At 49.8% G+C, this 19,054-nt stretch overlaps 1 protein-coding gene across 2 annotated transcripts; it reads left to right on the forward strand.

Annotated features, from left to right (window-relative positions):
• The first annotated feature begins 384 nt into the window (after window positions 1-384).
• EBP (EBP cholestenol delta-isomerase) lies at window positions 385-18,754 on the forward strand. 2 transcript variants are annotated; one of them, XM_073541278.1, is made up of 5 exons: window positions 385-498; window positions 15,964-16,285; window positions 16,485-16,521; window positions 16,845-16,975; window positions 18,170-18,754. In XM_073541278.1, exons 2-5 carry the CDS (start codon window positions 15,985-15,987, stop codon window positions 18,391-18,393), a joined length of 693 nt encoding a protein of 230 aa, XP_073397379.1. In that variant the 5' UTR covers window positions 385-498; window positions 15,964-15,984; the 3' UTR covers window positions 18,394-18,754. The 2 variants fall into 2 exon arrangements, with proteins under 2 accessions (XP_073397379.1, XP_073397378.1); XM_073541277.1 differs by having other exon boundaries at window positions 458-540.
• The last annotated feature ends 300 nt before the right edge of the window (window positions 18,755-19,054 follow it).

The following is a 19,054-nucleotide window of genomic DNA, read 5'->3' on the forward strand; positions in this document are numbered from 1 at the left end:
CCAAAAACGCTGCGGAAACGCAGCAGAAACCGCAAAGTGTCCACAGCCTCTCACCTAGAAAATCTGAATATTGCATACAGCACACAAACTTATACTGCCACCTGCTGGCAAAATATCAGTACTGCTTGCAACGAACGTTATGCCGCGCAGGTACAATAATCCAATCTGTATAGCGGAGCAGAATGGGTGCAATAAGTGTAATAGTCTAGAGCCAGTCAAGACCTGGGGGCGGTGTTTATTACAGATTTCAACCAATAGGCGTCGATAGAACGAGTGTCGGCCGAGGTTCAGAGACCACACAGACTCCGCCCCTAATTTTATTCACCCAATCACATGTCGCCTTTTCCAATAAGTAAACGGAGCTGCTTTGAAGTTAGTGAATAAGCCGACAATGCGTCGGCTCCCGATTGGCTGAGCGGTGACAATGTTGTGCAATGATTGGGGGAAGACCGTAAGAGGGCGGGGTTATACTGGTCTCTGTCATACTTCATGCAAGAGGTGAGTTGAGAGAGACCTGAAAGTGCGGGGAGCAGAGCGGAGGTGAGACCTGGGAGCCGCTGCCTTATGTACATGTATCTATAAAGAGCTGGCTGCCGGAGCAGATGTGCCGGACGTGTATCTATGGATAGCTGGCTGCCGGTGCAGATGTGCTGGACGTGTATCTATGGATAGCTGGCTGCCGGAGCAGATGTGCCGGACATGTATCTATAGATAGCTGGCTGCCGGGGCAGATGTGCCGGACATGTATCTATAGATAGCTGGCTGCCGGAGCAGATGTGCCGGACATGTATCTATAGATAGCTGGCTGCCGGAGCAGATGTGCCGGACATGTATCTATAGATAGCTGGCTGCCGGGGCAGATGTGCCGGACATGTATCTATGGATAGCTGGCTGCCGGAGCAGATGTGCTGGACGTGTATCTATGGATAGCTGGCTGCCGGAGCAGATGTGCTGGACGTGTATCTATAGATAGCTGGCTGCCGGAGCAGATGTGCTGGACATGTATCTATAGATAGCTGGCTGCCGGAGCAGATGTGCCGGACATGTATCTATAGATAGCTGGCTGCCGGAGCAGATGTGCTGGACGTGTATCTATAGATAGCTGGCTGCCGGAGCAGATGTGCCGGACATGTATCTATAGATAGCTGGCTGCCGGAGCAGATGTGCCGGACATGTCTATGGATAGCTGGCTGCCGGAGCAGATGTGCCGGACATGTATCTATGGATAGCTGGCTGCCGGAGCAGATGTGCTGGACATGTATCTATAGATAGCTGGCTGCCGGAGCAGATGTGCTGGACATGTATCTATAGATAGCTGGCTGCCGGAGCAGATGTGCTGGACGTGTATCTATGGATAGCTGGCTGCCAGAGCAGATGTGCCGGACATGTATCTATGGATAGCTGGCTGCCGGAGCAGATGTGCCGGACGTGTATCTATGGATAGCTGGCTGCCGGAGCAGATGTGCCGGACGTGTATCTATAGATAGCTGGCTGCCGGAGCAGATGTGCCGGACGTGTATCTATAGATAGCTGGCTGCCGGAGCAGATGTGCCGGACGTGTATCTATAGATAGCTGGCTGCCGGAGCAGATGTGCCGGACGTGTATCTATAGATAGCTGGCTGCCGGAGCAGATGTGCCGGACGTGTATCTATAGATAGCTGGCTGCCGGAGCAGATGTGCTGGACGTGTATCTATAGATAGCTGGCTGCCGGAGCAGATGTGCTGGACGTGTATCTATAGATAGGTGGCTGCTGGTGCAGATGTGCCGGACGTGTATCTATAGATAGTTGGCTGCCGGAGCAGATGTGCCGAACATGTATCTATAGATAGGAGAACATAGAATCCAAATCCATTTCAAGCATGTACATATTTATTTATCAATAGAAAGACACATATCAGAGATACAGGGTAGTGAAAAAACAATGAAATGGGTAATCACATTACACAAAATCCGAGGAAGCGGTCTTGCATACCGCGAAACGTGCGTAGGGGTATACTAGTCGGCGCCTGCTATATACAAGGACATGATGGATATGTTCACCCAGCTTATTTAAGATCATCTTCTTATCCTCCGTGGATTTTGTGTAATATGCCCCATTATATGTTATCAGGATGGTGTACTGCTGAGTTTTTTATAGATTCAGTCTAAACGTTGTACTACAGCCAGTGCTGTGAATGGAGGCTGCTTTCCCCGTTCTATTATATATAATGTAGATAGACAACTGTGTCAACTATTAGTTTATTTACTAACATACGGGGGCTGCATTATCCATTTCAACACTGGTTGCTTACATCCAGCTCATTACTAATTGGCAATGTCACATATCGTTACCCGGGTTAAGTGCAATATATAACACTGTGCAGCGGAAGCTTTCTGAGCAACTATATTGTGTAATATGCCTCATTACATGCTATCTGGACGGTGTAGTGTTGTGATTTTTACAGACCTTGTCTACACGGGGGTTGTACAATCTACTGCAACACTGGTTACCTACATCCAGTTTATTATTTATTAGCATTGTCACATATAGCTACCCGGGTTCAGTGCAATATACAATTGTGCAGCAGAAGCTCTTCGAGCACTACCATTAAATATTAAATATTTTTTCTGCATTTCTTTCCCTGGAGGATTTGTTTGGGTATTCATCAGGGCCGGACTGGGACAAAAAAGCAGCCCTGCCACACAAATCCCACCAGCCCACAAACTATAACATTCCTCACCCCGATCAGTGAATTTTTGCTCTACTTTGTCGTGCCCCTCACTCTCCTAAAAGGAGATATTTGAAGAACCACATGGGAATGGCGCCACAGTGCAAATGATCGACTGCAGCTGTATTTACATGCTGCTCTACAGAGCTCTGATTTTCAGGATCATGGGGTCCCAGCAGTCAGATCTCTAGCTATTGGAAAGTAATCTCCTATCCAGAGGAGAAGGGATTAATCGGGATAATCCATTTAAACAGCTTTTCCAATATTTTATTTTTATTTGGCCATAGTAATATTGAAAATACTAAACCAATATTGACCCTCCCAAAGTTCAAAGTTGCCTCTTCAACAACAAGACAGGAAAAGTGGGTAGTGTGCAGTGCATACAGGTCCGGCTTCAGGTTTTTGTGGGCCCCAGGTGAAAGAGTCTCAGTGGCCCCTTTAACACATACCACAATTCATAATGCACAGATACAGCAGAAAAATATAGGTATACAATGCCAAAGATTTCACTTCTTACATTACATCAGTGATATCAATAGGTCAGAAACCAGACAGTATAGTCCTCCATACAGAATAATGAGCCCCATATAATGCTCCATACAGAATAATGAGCCCCATATAATGCTCCATGCAGTATAATGAGCCCCATATAATGGTCAATACAGTATAATGCGCCCCATATATTGCTCCATTCATAATAATGAGCCCCATATAATGCTCCATACAGTATTATGGGTACCACATAGTGCTCCATACAGAATAATGAGCCCCATATAGTGCTCCATACAGTATTATGGCCCCATATATTGCTCCATTCATAATAATGAGCCCCATATAATGCTCCATACAGAATAATGAGCCCCATATAATGCTCCATACAGTATTATGAGCCCCATTTAATGCTCAATACAATATAATGAGCCCCATATAATGCTCCATACAGAATAATGAGCCCCATATAATGCTCCATATAATGGTCCATACAGAATAATGAGCCCCATATAATGCTCCATACAGTATTTTGGGTACCACATAGTCCTCTATACAGTGTAATGAGGCCCATATATTGCTCCATACAGAATATTAAGCCCCATATAATGCTCCATACAGAATAATGAGCCCCATATATTGCTCCATACAGAATAATGAGTCCCATGTAATGCGCCATACATTATAATCAGCCCAATATAATGCTAAATACAGTATAATGAGCCCCATATAATGCGCCATACAGAATAATGAGCCCCATATAATGCTCCATACAGTATTATGGATACCACATAGTCCTCCATACAGTGTAATGAGGCCCATATATTGCTCCATACAGAATAATTGTTAGCGTGGGTGGTCTGGAGAAGGAACCTCCGGGAGTGGACCCTCTGGACTGTGGCACCGAGGGGCCCCGGGCGAGCTGCCAGATGGAACCGATCCCTATACAGGGACCGTTAGGAGCAGGCCCAAGGGTTTGAGTACCACGGTAGCCGGTGCCGAGAGGGGCGGCTCAGGATGGACCGGAGTAAGACTGAGACTGGAGTAAAGAATAACAGAACAAGACTGGAACAGGAGGCTGGAATGAAAAGAGACAGAAGACTGGAACGAGGAGGAATGACGGGAGTAGGAACACTGGAGACTGGACTGGAGTAGGACGGCAAGGACACTGAAGGCGGGACTGGAGTAGGACAGCAGGAACACTGGAAACTGGACTGGAGCAGGCCGGCAGGAGCACTGGAGGCAGGACTGGAGTAGGACGACATGAACACTGGAGACAGGACTGGAGTAGGACGGCAGGAACACTGGAGACAGGACTGGAGTAGGACGGCAGGAACACTGGAGACAGGACTGGAGTAGGACGGCAGGAACACTGGAGACAGGACTGGAGTAGGACGGCAGGAACACTGGAGACAGGACTGGAGTAGGACGGCAGGAACACTGGAGGCAGGACTGGAGAAGGACGGCAGGAACACTGGAGGCAGGACTGGAGAAGGACGGCAGGAACACTGGAGACAGGACTGGAGTAGGACGGCAGGAACACTGGAGGCAGGACTGGAGTAGGACGGCAGGAACACTGGAGGCAGGACTGGAGTAGGACGGCAGGAACACTGGATGCTGGACTGCGGATGAGAATAAGGCCTGTTTCACACTTCCGTTTTTTCAAATCCGTCAAAATCCGTTGGTTTCCGTAAAAAAACGGATCCGCCATTTTTTTGCAGGATCCGTTTTTGTCCCATAGTGGTTACCGCGGATCCGTCAAAAAACGGATCCGTTTTTTTAAAAACGGATCCGTTTGCATCCGTTTCCGTCAAAAAAACGGAAACGGATCCGTTTGGCGGACACAAAAACGGAGGTGTGAAACAGGCCTAAGGAACACAGGTAGCAGAACTGAGAGGCTGGTGCGGGGAGCAGCCGAGAACGGAACTGCAGGAGCAGAGAGCACACGATGAAGCGAGGCCAGAGTGCTAGGAAACACAACGATCAGGCGCCTCCCTCAGGGGGAAGCGGCCTGATATGGCCCCGTCTGGTCAGCCATTGGTCCAAAGGTGCTTCCGGGTCAGGGCACAGTCGGAGCATAAGAAGGAGGAAGGAGGCGCGGCCGCGGCCTATGGCGCATGCGCATAGCATGCAGGGAAGGCATTGGTCGCGAGCCCGTCTCAGGTGACCGCCGCGGCCGTCGGATGGAGAGAGGCTGCGGCGTGGGAGCGGAGGCCGACTGCGGTCCGGGAGCGGAGGTCGGGTGAGTACAGCGGAGCGGTGTAACAGTACCCCCCCCAAGCCGCCCCCCCGGAGGTTAGCAAGAAACCTCTTGAGGATACGGGGAGCATTGATATTCTCCCGAGGTTCCCAGGATCTCTCCTCAGGTTCCCAGGATCTCTCCTCAGGACCAAAGCCCTTCCAATCAACAAGAAAGAAAGTCCTACCTCTAACCCTCTTCACAGCGAGAATGTCCTGCACTTCAAAAACATCATCGGCACCCACCGGCTGAGGACCAGGATCAAGCGAGGAATGGAAGCGATTCAGCACCACAGGCTTCACGAGAGAGGCGTGAAAGGTGTTCGGGATCCGGAGCGAAGCAGGCAACCTCAATTTGTAGGCGACTTCGTTAATACGTCCCAGAATTTCAAACGGACCGATGTAGCGTGGACCCAATTTGTAGGAGGGCAGTTTTAATCAGACGAATTTGGAGGAGAGCCAGACCTTGTCCCCAACACGATACGGAGGAGGATCCAACCTCTTTTTGTCCGCATAGTTCTTCATCTGATCAGCGGATCTCTTGAGTGATGTGTTGGTCTCAGCCCAAATCTTAGAAAATTCAGAGGACAAGACATTGGGAGCGGGTACCTCGGAGGCAGGAGTTATCGGAAGAGGAACACCAGGATGTCTGCCAAAAACAATGAAAAACGGAGACTTGGCCGAAGACTCACCAGCATGGTTTTTATAAGCGAACTCTGCCCAGGGGAGTAAGTTGACCCAATCGTTCTGGTGGGCGTTGGAGAAGTGACGTAAGTACCCCGTAAGCGTCTGGTTGGTACGCTCTACCTGTCCGTTGGACTGTGGATGGTAGGCCGAGGAGAAGTCGAGGGAAACGTTCATGAGCTTACAAAGCGAACACCAGAACTTGGAGGTAAACTGAACCCCTCGGTCAGACACAATGCGTTGAGGTGGTCCGTGAAGTCTGAAGATTTGACGAATGAAGATTTTGGCCAGCTCCGGCGCTGAGGGAAGAGGGAGGGCAGAGGGACGAAATGAGCCATCTTGGAAAAACAATCCACCACCAAAAGGATGACTGTGCAGCCCGCAGAGCAGGGTAGATCGGTGATGAAATCCATGGCGATGTTCTCCCAAGGAACCGTAGGGACGGGCAACGGAAGCAACAAGCCAGACGGAGGTCTCCGTGGCACTTTGTTTTTTGCACAGGATGGACAAGAAGCCACAAAGTCGAGTACATCTTGGCGAAGCGTGGGCCACCAGTAGTGATGCGTGATAAGGTCAAGGGTCTTCTTAGTTCTGGCATGGCCAGCCAGTTTGGAGGAGTGCCCCCATAGAAGAACCTTTCATTTGAGATTCTCTGGCACAAGCGTCTTGCCAGGTGGGGGAGTAAGCCAGTTCACCGGAGCCACGGTGATGATCCTAGTGGGATCAATGATATGCGAAGGTTCCTCCATGGATTCATGTGGCTGGAAGACCCTGGACAGGGCGTCGGCTTTGGAATTCTTGTTGCCAGGACAGAATCGGAGCTCGAAATCAAATCGGGTGAAAAATAAGGACCATCTGGCCTGGCGAGGGTTAAGTCTCTGGGCAGACTGGAGATAGGCCAGATTCTTGTGGTCCGAGAAGATGACAAAAGGATGGACAGCTCCTTCCAGGAGGTGGCGCCACTCCTCCAAGGCCAACTTGATGGCTAAAAGTTCCTGGTCGCCGATCGAGTAGTTACACTCGGATGGAGAAAAGGCCTTCGAGAAGAAGCCACAAGGGTGCAGGCGACCGGAGGCGCTTCTCTGGGACAGTACCGCCCCGTCACCCATCGATGAAGCGTCCACCTCGAGTACAAAAGGTCGATCGCTCTCAGGGCGATGCAGGACCGGAGCCGTGGAGAAAGCCCGCTTTAGGATCAGAAAGGCCTCCTCTGCCTCAGGAGACCAATCCTTGGAAGTAGACCCTTTATGGGTGAGCGCAGAAATGGGTCTTGTGATCGCGGAGAAGTGGGAGACAAATTGCCGGTAATAGTTGGCGAACCCGAGGAATCGTTGTATCATCTTTAATCCGATGCGGCGAGGCCATTTGAGGATGGCAGACAACTTCTCGGGATCCATCCTTAGACCAGTGTCGGAGATAATGTATCCCAGAAACGGCAGAGAGGTCTGTTCGAAGAGACATTTCTCGATCTTCGCATACAGGCGGTTCTCCCGAAGACGCTGAAGCACCAGGCGGACACTCTTTCTGTGGGACGAGAGGTCCGGCGAGAAGACGAGGATGTTGTCTAAGTACACGACCACACAGAAGTACAAGAGATCCCAGAAGATCTCATTGACGAACTCTTGAAAGACTGCAGGAGCATTGCAAAGACCGAAGGGCATGATCAGGTACTCGTAATGGCCATCTCGAGTGTTGAAAGCGGTCTTCCACTCGTCACCTGCACGGATACGGACCAGAGTGTAGGCTCCTCTGAGGTCCAGCTTGGAAAAGACCCGAGCCCCTCTGAGACGGTCAAACAGCTCCGGAATGAGTGGAAGAGGGTACCTGTTCTTGATGGTAATCTCATTCAAGCCCCTATAGTCAATATACGGCCGTAGAGTTCCGTCCTTCTTTTTGACAAAGAAGAACCCGGCTCCCTCGGGCGAAGAGGATTTCCGTATAAAGCCTTTGGCGAGGTTCTCTCGGACGTACTCGGACATGGCGGTGGTCTCTGCGGGAGACAGAGGGTAGATTCTGCCCCTTGGAGGGATTGAACCTGGAACAAGTTCAATTGGGCAGTCAAACGGCCGGTTTGGAGGGAGAACCTCCGCTTCCTTCTTATCAAAAACATCAGCGTAGGAGCTGTAGGCTGGAGGAAGACTCGGGAGGTCTGGAGATGACCGAGGAGCGGCCACCAGGCAGACAGGAGTCAGACAGCGAGCTTGGCACGGGTGCCCCCAGCGGAGTATCTCCCCAGAAGACCAGTCGAGAACAGGCTGATGAGTCCTTAACCAAGGAAGACCGAGTAGAATGGCACGAGAGAGCTTAGGCAAAACGTAAAAGGCTATCTTCTCTCGATGTAAGGCTCCGACTTGCAACTCCACCTCTTCAGTGGCCAAGGTGACTGTCACTTGTAGCGGTTTGCCATCCACGGTGACAATCTGAATTGGGTTAGAGTGACTACAGGAATTTGGTATCTGTCCACCTCTTCCGGCCGAATTAAGTTACCCGCTGAGCCCGAATCCACGTCGGCCACCTCGGAACCACACCTCCCTCATGAAACCAAAAGCACAGAAATCGTAAGGAGTTGAGAGGGATCATCATCACCTAGGAAGGCTTCTCTTACCTGACCTAGGTGGAGTCGTTTCCCTGTCTCTTAGGACAGGTGCGGACATAGTGTGACGAATCACCGCAATAGAGGCACAAACCTTGTGCCCGTCTCTCTCTCTGACGCAACTCGGCCAACCTGAGACGGTCTATCTGCATGGGCTCACCCGAAGAGAGGGAAGAGGACCCGACCGAACGGGAGCTGGCAGACCGGGTGAAAGGAGAAACTGACCTGGAGGACCGCCTGTCTCTCGCTGACTCCCGAGCGCGCTCCAGGAAGCGCAGGTCAATGCGGGTAGCCAGCGAGATAAGGTCCTCTAAGGTGGACGGGGTATCTCGACCTGCGAGTTCATCCGTTATTCTACTAGAAAGACCGCGCCAGAATGCCCCCAGCAAAGCCGCGTTATTCCAGCCGAGCTCGGAGGAGATAGTGCGAATAGCGTACTGTCCGACCATGAGAGAGCCCTGGTGTAAGTTAAAGAGTGACTCCGTGAGAGAGGCTAACCGACCCGGCTCATCGAAAACCTTACGAAATGTATCCAGGAAAACCGGGAGACTCGAGACGACCGGGTCGTCACGTTCCCAGAGCTGGTTTACCCAAGACAGGGCCTCTCCCTCCAGATGGGACATGATGAAGGCCACTTTGGCCCGGTCCGAGGGATATTTCTGCGGCAGCCATTCAAAGTGGAGGCTACACTGATTTAAGAACCCCCTACAGAGCTTGGGATCCCCGGTGAAACGATGCGGCTTGGCGAGGCGGGGCGTCGGTGGAGCAGTAGACGCGGGAGGAGGAGTCGGCACTGCAGTGGCAGCCTGGAGGGCTGACAAGCGACTATCAAAGGAGGCCATGTAGGACAAAATGTGGGCTTGAGAATCTTGCTGCTGACCCAGCTCCTGTTGGAGGCTGGCCAGCTGAGTGGCATTTCCAGGATCGGCCACCTGCAAGGCCGACAAACGGGTGTCCATCGACTTCATGACTGACATAATGTGACCCTGATTCTCCCGTAGGAATAGCAACTCTTTCTGGGTAGCAGCCGTAGTATCGGCGGAGTCCATGGCCTGATCGTACTGTTAGCGTGGGTGGTCTGGAGAAGGAACCTCCGGGAGTGGACCCTCTGGACCGTGGCACCGAGGGGCCCCTGGCGAGCTGCCAGATGGAACCGACCCCTATGCAGGGACCGTTAGGAGCAGACCAAGGGGTTCGAGTACCACGGTAGCCGGTACCGAGAGGGGTGGCTCAGGATGGACCGGAGTAAGACTGAGACTGGAGTAAAGAATAACAGAACAAGACTGGAACCAGGAGGCTGGAATGAAAAGAGACAGAAGACTGGAACGAGGAGGAATGACAGGAGTAGGAACACTGGAGACTGGACTGGAGTAGGACGGCAAGGACACTGAAGGTGGGACTGGAGTAGGACAGCAGGAACACTGGAAGCTGGACTGGAGCAGGACTGGAGTAGGACGACAGGAGCACTGGAGACAGGACTGGAGTAGGACGACAGGAGCACTGGAGACAGGACTGGAGTAGGACGACAGGAGCACTGGAGACAGGACTGGAGTAGGACGGCAGGAACACTGGAGACAGGACTGGAGTAGGACGGCAGGAACACTGGAGACAGGACTGGAGTAGGACGGCAGGAACACTGGAGACAGGAACACTGGAGGCAGGACGGCAGGAACACTGGAGGCAGGAATGGAGTAGGACGGCAGGAACACTGGAGGCAGGACTGGAGTAGGACGGCAGGAACACTGGAGGCAGGACTGGAGTAGGACGGCAGGAACACTGGAGGCAGGACTGGAGTAGGACGGCAGGAACACTGGAGGCAGGACTGGAGTAGGACGGCAGGAACACTGGAGGCAAGACTGGAGTAGGACGGCAGGAACACTGGAGGCAGGAGTGGAGTAGGAAGGCAGGAACACTGGAGGCTAGACTGCGGACGAGAACAAGCAACACAGGTAGCAGAACTGAGAGGTTGCTGCGGGGAGCAGCCGAGAACAGAACTGCAGGAGCAGAGAGCACACGATGAAAGGAGGGGTTTTTTTTTACCTTCCCCCGACTTTTCTCTGACCCACAGGCTCCTTTGATGTTTCTCTGTAGCAGGATGATAGCAGTGCAGGGGGCTGCATTATATCATTTTAGCAGACAGGGCCCTGTCTGTCTGTTAGCTGTGATGGAGCCCGGCCAGCACACAAGATTTAAGGGCGCAGTGCTGGCCCGAGGGAAGAAGCAGCCGGTCTTGTGTCCCTGCACAGTGTTGGAGGAGCCGCCGGGGGGCATATACCCCTCTGCAGAGCAATGGATCCCTGGTTGGGGCTGGTGGTGAGTAGCGCAGGGAAAAAAAAAATCTGCTCTGACGCTGGTACTGGCCAGTGTCAGACTGAAGAGCCCTGCGCGCGCCACGGCGGCCCTTTCAAACTTGTGACTGAATGTCCTGTGTGCGCGCTCTCCTGCTTGCACACACTGACAGAGGGCCGCCACCGCGGCGAGCACTACTGTCTGTCAAGTGCCACAGCGGCTCTTGTCAGCGCGTGCAAGGAGAGAGCGCGCGCGCACAGGGCCTCTAGTAAGATGTTTTAAAGGGCCAGCGGCCCACTTTGCTACATAGCCGCCAGCCCATCGGGAATCTGCCCGGTTTGCCAGATTATCAATCCGGGCCTGGTATTCATGCTTATCACAGGCTGTTTACTTGTTTTTTCTAGTTCCGGGTTATTAATGTGATTACCCATTTTATTGTTTTTTCACTACCCTGTATCTCTGAAATATGTCTTTCTATAGATAAATAAATACTGTATGTACTTTACATGCTTGAAATGGATTTGGATTCTATGTTCTCCTATTTTTTCTTATCTCTATGAGAGTCGTCTCCATACTATGAGACTTTTTGAGGCATTACCTATGTATTTTACAATAATGGAATAAGGATGTTTCTTTGGAGTATTCTTTTTATATATGTATCTATAGATAGCTGGCTGCCGATGCAAATGTGCTGGACATTTTTTTTTAATTCTCTGTTGTAGTCGTTGTGCAGCGGTGTCCCTGGCCTCTGTGGCTCGTGACGTGACGGTCCGCTAGCTCAGGGCATTGGCATCAACTCCAGCAGACAGCTGAAACATTTTACTAAATAGCCAGAAAAAGAAGAGCCCCGGCATCATAACATCATAGAATTACATCTTTATCAGGCCACGTTCACATTCACACGATCAGTATTGGGTCAGTATTTTACCTCAGTATTTGGTCAGTATTTTACCTCAGTATTTGGTCAGTATTTTACCTCAGTATTTGGTCAGTATTTTACCTCAGTGTTTCGTCAATATTTTACCTCAGTGTTTGTTCCTCTCCTGGTTTTGGCTTACAAATACTGAGGTAAAATACTGACCAATCAGAGGAAAATTATAATAGAAACACGTCACCACTTCTGGATTTATCACCCACTCCTGGTTTTGGCTTACAGATACTGAGGTCAAATACTGATAGTGTGAACGTGGCCTTAGGTCAGAATCAGATAGACGTATATTCTCTCATCCAAGAGAAGTGGACCGTTTATGCTAATCACAGTGTGGTCAGAGTGTGATATGATTCAGATGATGAGAAGATGGAGGAAAAAATGTCTCTATTCTGTCTGTCTGAGGAAATTGGACCATACTCAGATGTCATCTGAGTGCTGTCCAGTGGATTCTACGGACTCATTGACTTGCATAGCCGAGTGCGATCCGACTATCAGGGTATGTGCACACTTTGCGGTTTCTGCTGCGTTTCCGCAGCGTTTTTGGCTCTGCAGAAACGCAGCAGATTCTGCTGCGTTGTACAGTACCTTTATTTCCTATGGAAATCAAAAAAAGCTGTGCACATGCTGCGTTTTTTTCCGCGCGGTTTTGCTGCGGTTTACAATCCGCAGCATGTCAATTGTTTGGTGCAGAAACGCTGCGGTTTTACACCTCATCCATTATGAGGTGTAAAACCGCAGGGCAAAACCGCAGAAAAAACGCAGATAATCCGCAGAAAAACCGCAGCACTTTGTCCTGCGGATTTCCTGCGGTTTTCTCTACAAAATCCGCAGAAACTAAAAACTACGTGTGCACATACCCTCAGATCTAATTCAGGCATGCAGCAAATTTTTTGGTGTCCTCGGACAAACTCTGTCCAAGGAAATAGTCGGACATGTGCACTGCCTCATAGAATGACACTGGTCCGATGTTTTGTCAGACCTCACTCGGACAGAAATGACGGTGGTGTGTGCACACGTTGAGGATTTGGCTGCGGATCTGCAGCGGATTTGGCCCTGCGTATCTGCAGCAGTATTCCATGCGGTGTAGAGTACCATATAAACCTATTGAAAACCAAATCCGCTGTGCACATGCTGCTGAAAATTCCGCGCAGATTTGCTGCGGTTTATTTTCCGCAGCATGTCAATTCTTTGTACGGAATCCGCAGCGTTTTTACACCTCTTCCATTATGGGAATCCACAGATGTAAAAACGCAGGCGAAATCCTATAGAAATCCGCACAAAATCTGCAGAAGATCCGCAGGAAATCTGTATAGAATCTGCAGGTAAAACGCAGGTCATTTTACCTGTGGATTCAGCAAAATCCCCGCAGAAAAATCCGCAACGTGTGCACATACCCTTATAATGAAGGTCAGTAGGGGAAGATCCGTACAATTAGCAGCAAATCAATATAACGAGAAGACCACAAATAAGGTTCAGATATCACGCTGCAGTTACAGTCGGTATGGAAAGTATTCAGACCCCTTTACATTTTTCACGCTTTCATTGCAGCCATTTGGTAAATTCAAAAAAGTTCATTTTTTTCTTATTAATGTACACTCTGCCCCCATCTTGACTGAAAAAAGACAGAAATGTAGAAATTTTTGCAAATTTATTAAAAAAGAAAAACTGAAATATCACATGGTCATAAGTATTTAGTCCCTTTGCTCAGACACTAAAATTTAAGTCACATGCTGTCCATTTCCTTGTGATCCTCCTTGAGATGGTTCTACTCCTTCATTGGAGTCCAGCTGTGTTTAATTAAATTGATAGGACTTGATTTGTAAAGGCACACACCTGTTTATATAAGACCTCACAGCTCACAGTGCATGTCAGACCAAATGAGAATCATGAGGTCAAAGGAACTGGCCAAGGAGCTCAGAGACAGAATTGTGGCAAGGCACAGATCTGGCCAAGGATACAAAAGAATTTCTGCAGTACTCAAGGTTCCTAAGAGCACAGTGACCTCCATAATCCTTAAATCGAAGAAGTTTGGGACCACCAGAAGTCTTCCTAGACCTGGCCGTCTAGCCAAACTGAGCAATTGTGGGAGAAGGACCTTGGTGAGAGAGGTAAAGAAGAATCCCAAGATCACTGTGGCTGATTTCCACAGATGCAGTAGGGAGATGGGAGAAAGTTCCACAGTCAACTAGCACTGCAGCCCTCCACCATTCGGGCCTTTAAGGCAGAGTAGCCGGGCGGAAGCTTCTCCTTAGTACCAGACATATGAAAGCCCTCATAGAGTTTGCTAAAAACACATGAAGGACTCCCAGACTATCTATAATAATAAATGCGCTAAGCAGCTTCCGGGTTGTAACAACTTCCGTCCAGTTGTAACTGGTGACGTCACAGCACACCTCTTGCCATGTTAACCCTCAACATACCACTCCTCCTCAACACACACACCTCCTCAACACACACTCCTCTCACCTTTCACCATCTCTACTCACGTCCACTCACTCTTTCACTCCACATACGACCCTTTCTCTCACTCCGTCCCTCATACTCACGCCGTCATCGCCGCTGCTCCACGATCCCCGACATCTTCCGCCAGCGCCATCCTGGATCCAGACGTTGTCCACGCTGGCGACATGTTCTTGCGGCGACACCATCTTGAGTATCGCGGGATTTCGCAATACTCAAGATGGCGTCGCCGCAAGAACATGTCGCCGGCCTGGACAACGTCTGGATCCAGGATGGCGCCGGCGGAAGAAGATGTCGGGGATCGTGGAGCAGCGGTGATGACGGCGTGAGTATGAAAGACGGAGTGAGAGAAAGGGTCGTATGTGGAGTGAAAGAGTGAGTGGACGTGAGTGGAGATGGTGAAAGGTGAGAGGAGTGTGTGTTGAGGAGGTGTGTGTGTTGAGGGTTAACATGGCAAGAGGTGTGTCACTATCCTCCCGATGCGATAGCATCGGGCCTTAATCTAGTGAGAAATAAGATTCTCTGGTCTTATGAGACGAAGATAGAACTTTATGGTATGTGTGGAGAAAACCAAGCACTGCTCATCACCTTCCCAATACAATCCCAACAGTGAAACGTGGTGGCAGCATCATGCTATGGGGGTGTTTTTCAGCTGCAGGGACAGGACGCCTGGTTGCAATTGAAGGAAACATGCATGCAGCCAAGTACAGCAAGTACAGAGAGATCCTGTATGAAAACCTCTTCCAGAGTGCTCTGGACCTCAGACTTGTCCGAAAGTTCACCTTCCAACAAGACAATGACCCTAAGCACACAGCTAAAATAACAAAGGAGTGGCTTCAGAACAACTCTGTGACCATTCTTGACTGGCCCACCCAGAGCTCTGACCTAAACCCAATTGACCATCTCTGGAGAGATCTGAAAATGGCTGTCGAGCAACATTCACCATTCAACCTGACGGAACTGGAGAGGATCTGCAAGGAAGAATGGCAGAGGATCCCCAAATCCAGGTGTGAAAAACTTGTTGCATCATTCCCAAGAAGACTCATGGCTGTACTAGCTCAAAAGGGTGCTTCTACTCAATACTGAGCAAAGGGGCTGAATACTTATGACCATGTGATATTTCAATTTTTTTTTTTCGCGGATTACAGCTAATCTGAAAAACGTATGTGTGAAACAGGCCTTAGGGGGTCCTCTCTGTTCTCTGCTGCAGTGATAATTTACTGTCTACACACGTCACTGCTGCAGCCAATCACTGGCTTTAGTTGTCTGGGGGCTGACGGGGTGTAAGATGGGGCCCCTGTCCTGACTCCGTGTGATTGCTTAGATACCAATATTTCAGACCTATCTCAGATACTGTCATATACATACATAGTGCGGTGTATTGTTCTACCCCCTTATATCAGTCCCTGAGACATATATGGCACATGTTTCCATTGTTGCAGACTGCATTACCACCATGTGAGTCATGTACACACTTCACTGATCATTGTTGCCGATCTGTCCTCCATGGATGGTTCAGTCTGTGTGATATGAATGCTGTAGTTTGATGATCTTCTTTATCCCCTACAGGTGTAACACTTAGGACACAATATGTCTCCGGACACAGGATCTCCCGTCCCTCATCCTTTCTGGCCCCGGGATCTTCACATCGATGGCTACCGTCCTAATGACCGTCCAATGTCCGAGTTCTTGACCTTCTTGTTCTCAGTGTCTGGGGTTCTGCTGGCCATAATTTGGTTCCTGACTGGTCGGGTGACTGGTATGAGCGCTCCGCGCCGTCTGGGCGTCTGCTGGTTCATGATCTGTGGTTTCATCCATGGCGTCATTGAAGGCTGGTTTGCCTTCTACTACCCCGTGATCCCCGAGGACCAGGCGTTCCTGTCACAGCTGTGTAAGAATGGGATGGGGTCTTGAGGTGTATCTGTTTTTGGGAAGACTAGGTGACAACTGGTCTGGGGGCTACTGCAACTCTTGCAAGCCATTAACCAGCTGCCCTAGAATCTGGATTGACCATCCTGCCCATGTATCAGTACAGTGTGTCCTGCTCCATCGTCATTGTCTTACCTCTTGTCTCCATTTTATCTCCCTAGGGAAAGAATATGGGAAAGGTGACAGCCGGTACATGACGTGAGTAGCACCCCCTGGTGGCAATATCTTAATCAGTAAATATGTCCTAATTGAACTTCTGTCTTCCCCGGTGATTTAGGTTGAAGGTGGGAGCTAATAGAGGGGAGTATTGAGGCACAGACCCCCATTATGATGTCCATTGTGCCCTGATAAATCATAAAGGCTCCTGTTATTCTGATAGGGCATACCCGGAGGCTGATATTTTTTTTTGTGGAAAAGCATCCAATGTAATCATAATGGAATCCGCACATGTTGTGCTAATGGTGCGTTTTTTTCCGCTGCGGAAACGCTTAGTCCTCTGTCTGCACTGTTTTTTCCTGCAGGGGTGATAACTTCACAGTCTGCATGGAGACCATCACAGCGGCGGCATGGACACCACTAAGCTTCTGGACGGTGTTCTCCTTCCTGCGGAACAAGCCCTATCGCTTTGTGCTGCAACTGATTGTGTCACTTGGTAAGAAGCCGTAGAGATTCAGTACCTGAAAGTAAGAAATTATATATATATATATATAAGCTGTTCTCTCCCAATCACCTAAAGTAGCATAGAAAATGCTATTTCAATATAGTGGAGATAAGCGGCATCAAAAGTGTGAGCTCGACTAATCTCCATGAACATGTAGCCATGTTTTTATAATCCAGGGCTGGCTTATCTCCTGTTAAGCCCCCGTTAGGGTACCGTTACACCTAGCGATGCACCAGCGATCCCGACCAGCGATATGATGCAGTCAGGATCGCTGGTGCATCGCTAGGTGGTCGCTAGTGAGCTGCCACTCAGGCAGATCTCACCAGCGACATCGCTGGGGACGGGGATCGCTACTTACCTGTCAGACGCGGCGATCCTGACGTCCTCCCGCCCGGCTCCACGCCTCGCTCGTCACAGCAGGAAGCGCCGCAGGAAGTGACCGACGAGAAATGGTCCAGCAGCTTCTCGCGCGATCAGCGATAACCAGCGGGGGAGCCGGTCGGAGGTAAGTATCACATGCAGCGATATTGCTAGCAATATCACTGCAACGTCACAAAATCGGTGACTTTACAGCGATATTGCTAGCGATATCGCAGTGTGTAACGGGGGCTTTACACATAACGATGTCCCAGCGATCCCACCAACGATCCGACATGATGGGATCGCTGGGACATCGTTAGATAGCCCCAGCGACGCTGGTTTCTAAGGTAAACGTCGGGTATCCAGGAGCCGCGGCTCCTGGATACCCGCTGTTTACCTTAGAAACCAGCGTCGCTGATCGCTGGTCTCTCACTGCCACACGCAGCGATGCGCGCTGGGCAGCAGGAGACCAGCGATCGAAAAACGGCCCAGGCTGCTCGAGCACGATCAGTGATACCTGGCAGGGGGGCCTGTCGCTGATCCCCGTCAGACACAGCGATCTCGCTGTCGAGATTGCTGATGTGTCACAAAATCAGCGATCTCGCTAGCGAGATAGCTGTGTGTGACGGGACCCTTACACTGTCCACGTAGACATTGGACTGGACATTTCCACAGGCAGATGATAATTTTATGTAATGCTGCATGTAGGCCACCTGCAGTGTCCATGCAAACATTGCTACACTCCTGACACTACAGGAGCCCCCAGACATTATGGTGGCATTGTACCCTCCAGGGATCGTCTGACCCTTCTCTCCGTGTCCACAGGGCAGCTCTACGGCGATGTCCTCTACTTCTACACCGAGTATCGGGAAGGATTCAGTCACAGCGAGAAGTGGCACCCCATTTACTTCTGGTTTTACTTTGTCTTCATGAACGCGCTGTGGATCATCATCCCATCGATCCTCATCGTGGATGCGTGGATCAACCTGAGCAAGTCACAATCCACAGCCGACAGGACCAGATCCACAAGCAAGACAAAAAGGAACTGAATGTGGACAATGGGGGAAAAACGGTGCATTACCATGATATGAGGCTGGGGTATAACGTCAGGTATAAAAATAATGGTGATCTCCTTGGAAACCACATTTCTGCTTTCGTCATGCTTATAAGTTGGAATCTGGTCGCTGTGGAAAGTCACTTTTTACTTATAGTCCAGACTTTTACATTCACTTTTACGCTTAATCATCATTCACACTGTAAAAATGTAAGGTCCTGTGACTTTATGTTCATATTTGCCATCATTGATATTTTATTTTTTTTCAATGGCATATGTTTTATTGTTAACACAATTTTACAGTTTACATATAGATTTAATCTACCCAAAGAATCAAATTCTTTATTTGGAACTGATCCTGAGTTACGTCCTGATTATATTCCACAGCTGCACTCACTATTCTGCTAGTGCAGTCACTGTGTACATACATTACTGATCCTGTACTGTTCCTGAGTTACATCCTGTATTATACTCCAGAGCTGCGCTCACTATTCTGCTGGTGCAGTCAATGTGTACATACATTACATTACTGACCCTGAGTTACATCCTGTATTATACCCCAGAGCTGCACTCACTATTCTGCTGGTGCAGTCACTGTGTACATACATTACATTACTGATCCTGTAGTGATCCTGAGTTACATCCTGCATTGTACT

This window comes from Dendrobates tinctorius, unplaced genomic scaffold (assembly GCF_039654945.1).
Source record: "Dendrobates tinctorius isolate UK_male_01 unplaced genomic scaffold, ASM3965494v1 ptg000120l, whole genome shotgun sequence".
Classification (NCBI taxonomy): domain Eukaryota; kingdom Metazoa; phylum Chordata; class Amphibia; order Anura; family Dendrobatidae; genus Dendrobates; species Dendrobates tinctorius.